Source organism: Galeopterus variegatus, unplaced genomic scaffold (assembly GCF_000696425.1).
Source record: "Galeopterus variegatus unplaced genomic scaffold, G_variegatus-3.0.2 Scaffold10274, whole genome shotgun sequence".
NCBI lineage: Eukaryota > Metazoa > Chordata > Mammalia > Dermoptera > Cynocephalidae > Galeopterus > Galeopterus variegatus.
The window spans coordinates 38,494-44,493 of NW_007736385.1; the positions used below are offsets into that span (position 1 = coordinate 38,494).

General features: G+C 61.1%; 2 protein-coding genes across 2 annotated transcripts in view; both read left to right on the plus strand.

Annotated features, from left to right (window-relative positions):
- CAPN1 (calpain 1, (mu/I) large subunit) overlaps positions 1-3,854 on the plus strand; it is a 28,739-nt gene extending 24,885 nt beyond the window's left edge. The window contains exons 18-22 of the mRNA XM_008594165.1: positions 280-348; positions 623-701; positions 2,168-2,284; positions 2,640-2,698; positions 3,096-3,854. Of these exons, the coding sequence (XP_008592387.1) occupies positions 280-348; positions 623-701; positions 2,168-2,284; positions 2,640-2,698; positions 3,096-3,122 (351 nt within the window). The 3' untranslated portion in view covers positions 3,123-3,854. The remainder of the gene's footprint in view (positions 1-279; positions 349-622; positions 702-2,167; positions 2,285-2,639; positions 2,699-3,095) is intronic.
- A 1,472-nt stretch (positions 3,855-5,326) lies between these two features.
- Positions 5,327-6,000, plus strand: part of SLC22A20 (solute carrier family 22, member 20) — a gene marked incomplete at its 3' end in the record, with an annotated part of 13,901 nt that continues 13,227 nt past the window's right edge. Inside the window, exons 1-2 of the mRNA XM_008594166.1 lie at positions 5,327-5,701; positions 5,774-5,877. Of these exons, the coding sequence (XP_008592388.1) occupies positions 5,327-5,701; positions 5,774-5,877 (479 nt within the window). The remainder of the gene's footprint in view (positions 5,702-5,773; positions 5,878-6,000) is intronic.

A 6,000-nucleotide genomic window follows, 5' to 3' on the forward strand; every position in this document is an offset into this window, starting at 1 on the left:
TGTGTCACGCGAAAGGTGGAGCAAGTCCTGGGTCCCCAATTGACCCTAGGTCTGGTGCCTTTCTGGACCCTTCCTCACCCCATTCCACTGCAACCCAGTTAGAGGACGAGGCGAGCCTGGTTAGGGGCTGGCTGCATGTGGCTCTTGTGGCTTCTTCCTCCTCTCCCCTCCCCTGTAAGTCATCTTGCAGTCTCTGTGGCTGGCCTACCCTGCTCCCCAGTTGCCACCTGCCTCCCACGTGCCTGCTCTAAGCCATGCAGTTTCCTTAATGGCCACCAGCGTGATGGCAACGGGAAGCTGGGCCTGGTGGAGTTCAATATCCTGTGGAACCGCATCCGGAATTACCTGGTAGGTGGTCCCCACTGGCTGGGTCCTCCCCTCCCCTCTGTGGCCTCAGTCACAGTGGGCACAGGCCAGGCGGAGGCTCCCAGGCTGGCCGTGTGGGCCAGGCCCTCCACCTTGGGTCAGCCTCTCTGGGTGTGACTTCCCCACCCCTGAGCCCACATGTCCTAGCAACAGACCCACCTCTCGGGCCTCGCCCCTCCAACCTCACCAAGCCGGGGGTGGGCAGGAAGAGCTGGATGACTCGGCCTGGCCCTCACTCTCTGCTCCCCCACCCCAGACCATCTTCCGGAAGTTTGACTTGGACAAGTCAGGCAGCATGAGTGCCTATGAGATGCGGATGGCCATCGAGTCTGCAGGTGAGGTCCTGGGCACATGGCCCCACCGCTCCTGCACCCTGGCTACTCCCCTGACACCTGCCCCGGGCAGCAGCCCATCCCACTGGCCCTTGTCCCTGGGGTGATGGGGGTGATGCAGTAACAGCTGTTTTTTGCCCTTTTCCCGTGGGTACTGAGCTAAGTGCTTTCCAGAATTCTTTCCTTTCCTTCCCCCTGCGGCCTAAGGAGGATAGGATCTTTTATTATCCCCATTGTGCACATGAGGAAAGTGAGGCTCAGAGAGGCAAAGTGACAGACCTCAGGCCACCCAGCTGGGGGAGGGGCGGAGCCAGGCTGCAGAGCCTCCAGTGAGAGGTGTGGGGCTCACCACGCAGCCCCGCCTGAGGACGAGGCCAGAGCATTCAGAACAAACTGAACCAGACCCCTGGGCCCTCTCTGNCACCAGCGTGATGGCAACGGGAAGCTGGGCCTGGTGGAGTTCAATATCCTGTGGAACCGCATCCGGAATTACCTGGTAGGTGGTCCCCACTGGCTGGGTCCTCCCCTCCCCTCTGTGGCCTCAGTCACAGTGGGCACAGGCCAGGCGGAGGCTCCCAGGCTGGCCGTGTGGGCCAGGCCCTCCACCTTGGGTCAGCCTCTCTGGGTGTGACTTCCCCACCCCTGAGCCCACATGTCCTAGCAACGGACCCACCTCTCGGGCCTCGCCCCTCCAACCTCACCAAGCGGGGGGGTAGGCAGGAAGAGCTGGATGACTCGGCCTGGCCCTCACTCTCTGCTCCCCCACCCCAGACCATCTTCCGGAAGTTTGACTTGGACAAGTCAGGCAGCATGAGTGCCTATGAGATGCGGATGGCCATCGAGTCTGCAGGTGAGGTCCTGGACACATGGCCCCACCGCTCCTGCACCCTGGCTACTCCCCTGACACCTGCCCCGGGCAGCAGCCCATCCCACTGGCCCTTGTCCCTGGGGTGATGGGGGTGATGCAGTAACAGCTGTTTTTTGCCCTTTTCCCGTGGGTACTGAGCTAAGTGCTTTCCAGAATTCTTTCCTTTCCTTCCCCCTGCGGCCTAAGGAGGATAGGATCTTTTATTATCCCCATTGTGCACATGAGGAAAGTGAGGCTCAGAGAGGCAAAGTGACAGACCTCAGGCCACCCAGCTGGGGGAGGGGCGGAGCCAGGCTGCAGAGCCTCCAGTGAGAGGTGTGGGGCTCACCACGCAGCCCCGCCTGAGGACGAGGCCAGAGCATTCAGAACAAACTGAACCAGACCCCTGGGCCCTCTCTGACCAGCTTCTGATTCCCTGGCATGACCCGGGCCCTGGTGCTCCCTCAGACTGGCAGTCACTTGCCCAGCCCCTCCCAGCCCCTGGCCCTGCACAGGAGGTCTTCATGCCCCTTGTCCCTGGAGGAGAGAAGGCCCAGGCACCCTGCCAGGCCCCAGTCTCCCTCCCCGTCTCTCCCCGCCTTCACTCACTCTCCTGGACCAGGCTTCAAGCTCAACAAGAAGCTGTATGAGCTCATTATCACTCGCTACTCCGAGCCTGACCTGGCCGTCGACTTCGACAACTTTGTGTGCTGCCTGGTGCGGCTGGAGACCATGTTCCGTGAGTGTCCCCAACTGACTCCCACCTTCCAGCTCTGTCCCAAATGCTTCCCCCGTGAACTGGTGGGAACCACAGATGGGTGAATGGCAGAAACAGGCCACTGCAGCAGGAGTGTCCAGAGAGGCAGAGGTCTGGGGTTGGAGGGCCAGGTGGGCTCTGGGCTTGGCCACCTGGAGGCCAAGTGCTGGAAATGGGAGGGGGCCGGTCCCAGGCTGCAGGAAGAGCTGCTTCTCGGCTTCAAGATGACAGAGCTTGGGGAGGTGGTGTGGGGTCAGGCAGGAAGGGGGCCAGTCCTGGCCTTGTGTGAATGTCCCTCTGAGTTCTGAGCCCATGTCATCTTTTCTTGAACACACAGGGTTTTTCAAAACTCTGGACACAGATCTGGATGGAGTCGTGACCTTTGACTTGTTTAAGGTGGGGATCTCCCTGGGCCCACGGTGGGGAAGAGTTTGAGTTTTCTTATCTCCTGTCGCTTCCTGGGCAGGAGCCTTGGCCTCAGAAGCAGCCGCATAGGCTGGGCTGCCTGAGTCCTGGAAGTCAGGGGTGGGCGTGTCTAAGTCCTGGGAAGGGAGCAGGAGGGGAGGCCCAGGTCCCCAGAGGCTTCTGTGGGAGCCATTAGCCTGGTCTCCTGGGGGTAGAGGAGGTGAGAAAGTAGTGCCCCCACCATGAGGGTCCCTTCCAGGGGGCAAAGGGATGGTGGCTCTTGAGCCGTGGGGCCAGAGGCTAGACTCAGGGTTCAGGTTGGGGGAGACTGAGGAAGCTGAGCGTTGCTTCCACTGCCCCGGCTGACCTGTCTCCTCTCTGCCCGCAGTGGTTACAGCTGACCATGTTTGCATGAGGCAGAGGCTCAGGCCCCCCTTGCTGTGCCCCTCTCCTTCCTGTCTGCCAAGCCACGCCCTCCTGCCACACCACACCGGGCTGTGCCAGCTGCAAGTGCCTTCCTTGGAGCAGGGAAGTGGCTTTGTGCTCCCGTCCCTTCTCAGCCGCCACTGCTTATCTGTCCCGGGCAGAGCTGTGTGGCCTCCCTGCCTGCGCCAGCTACGGCCCCAGGATGGACTCCCCTGGCCCCTCCTGTCAGCATGCCACAAGGCGGCTTCCGCTTATTCCCGCCTCAGGGCAGGACTTCAGGGGGAACTGACAGCCCCAGGTCCCCCTGATGTGTCCCCTCCTCTCACTCCAGAGGCCACCCACCTGGCCTCCCACCCACCTGGCCTCACCTGCAGACTTTAAGCTATAACCACTAGCTCCGCACAGGCTGCAATCTAGGCGTGCGGAGCCCCCTCCCGGCTGGGATAGCCCCTGGAGCTGGGAACGCCTGTGCCTTCCTGTGCAGCAGGCAGTGCCCCCTCTGCCCCACAGCCCTGCCCTGCCGGACCACCAGGAGCTGCCCAGCCTGAAGGGTGGTCAGGCCTTCCCTTCCTCCTTTTTTATATTGGTGATTTTAAAAGGAACTCTTCTGGGACTGGTGTACTGGTTATGGGGGTGCCAGAGGCACTGGGCGTGGGGTGGGGAGGTCCCATGTTTCCATGCAGTGGAACCCCAAATAATAAAGAAAAAGGCCTCATATTTATCTCTGGAGTGTGTTTCTCCCAAACCTGCTGCCGGCAAGCCTTGGCCTGTGGGGATAGCTTGTGGCATCAGCCTATCCCTGTCCTGCTGTCACTCCATCTCCTTTCCCATCACCCGGAGGCTTGCACCCCTGCTGGAGTGCTGGGCATCTGGATGGGGTCACCTCTGGCCCTGGGAGGTACAGGAGGATGGGACAGGGCCACAGCTGAGCTCCTACACACACCCCTCAAGCGCCAGTGGCCTGACCCGTTTTTCCTGCACACTTCTGCCCCATGAGGTGAGGCTCCAGCTGAAACTCAAACCCCTACTTAGCACAAACCTGACCCCCTAGGGAGCTCCCCAGAGCACAGAGCCTTCTTCAGGTCCTCCTGGGGGGGCAGGTGAGAAGGGTGGCCCCTGTGACCCAGACACCTGCAGCTTACATAAGCCACTCCAGCCCCCTCTGGGATCCCAGCTTCTCTTATCAGAGACGAGAGTGGTTGAGGTGGGGCTAGTGGGGGGATGGAGCCACAAACTGTGACAACATCTGTAGGACAAGCTGAGGAACAAGGGGGTGGCGGCCCCCAGCCCAGGCTGGAGACCGAGGTGGAGGCCCCTGCTTGCTGCCTGGACATGGTCTCCGCTGTCCTGAGCCTGCATTTTGCCCTTGTCACCCTTTGGACAGGTCCTGCTGGGCCTTAGTGTCCTCCTCAGTAGGGGAGGAGCCTGGGCTGGTTTGTGTGTGCTGGGTGGGGGGAAGGGTGGGCCGTGCGCTGGGCCCCACCCTCTTACCCAACCCCCTAGTTGTTCTCTGTGTTGGATTTTATTCGATGACGACGACGGGGTGGAACACCGTGGGTCTAGGTGATCTTGGGCTCTAACCCCTCAAACACCTGGACTCTGAGGCCGAGGGCCACTGGGGTAGGGGTAGGGATGTGGGGCTTCCTCTTGGCTGCCCTATTTGGGCATTTTTAAAGGACTTTTTCCAAGCGTCACTTGTGAAGCCAAATCCTTGACTTCTCATGGAGTAGGGGAGGGACAAACAGACATGATCACCGGCACCCCGTAATTCTGACCTCTCAGCACTTAAGGCTCCAGCTGCTATTTGGAGCCCAGTGAAAGGGACTGCGTCTCATGTGCTGAGACCAGAACTAGGGCTCCTGAAGATGCCTCATGATGGCCTCGGGAGGAAAGGAAAGGCGACTGCGCTGCTGCACTGCTGGGGTCCTTGAGTGAGGGCAGGGGGCTGTGAGATAGCCCTCCAGGACCCCTGGCTCTTCTAACTCAGGAGATGAGAGGTGGAGGGACCTGGAGAAAGGGCCTGGGGGAGGTGACACCCGAGGCCTCCCGTGAGGTGTAACCAGAGCCCTCTGAGCTGCCGGACTTGGGGTGTCTGTGGTTCTAACCCCTGGCCTATTCCTCCACCTCCCAGGGCCCCTCCTCAGCCCCTTTACATAAGGCCTCAGCAGGCTGGGCAGTGTCAGGCCTGTGGCCATGGCCTTCACAGACCTGCTGGACGCCCTGGGCGGTGTGGGCCGCTTCCAGCTTGTCTACACAGCCCTGCTGCTGCTGCCCTGCAGCCTGCTGGCCTGCCACAACTTCCTGCAGAACTTCACAGCCGCTGTGCCTCACCACCACTGCCAGGGCTCCGACAACCGCACTGAGGCCACCACCAACGACTCAGGGGCCTGGCTGAGGGCCACCATACCCCTGGACCAGCTTGGGGCCCCCGAGCCATGTCGACGCTTCACAGAGCCTCAATGGGCCCTCCTGAGCCCCAACACCTCTGTCCATGGGGTGGCCACAGAGGGCTGCAAGGATGGCTGGGTCTATGACCGCAGCGTTTTCCCATCCACCATCGTGATGGAGGTCAGAGGGGGCCGGGTGGTGTGGGGGGCTGCTGCCAAGGCCGGGGCTGGAGCGTCCCTCTCTCCCCTGCAGTGGGATCTGGTCTGTGAGGCCCGCACCTTCCGCGATCTGGCTCAGTCCATCTACATGGCCGGGGTGCTGGTGGGGGCCGCCGTGTTTGGCAGCCTGGCGGACAGGTGAGCCTTCGGGGATGAGGGTCCCAGCCACCCAGCACAGGCCGGAAAGCCCCAGGCTTCTGCATTCATTTTTCTCAAGGTTTATTCGTGTATTTTTTTTTTTTTTTTTTTTTTTTTTTTCCT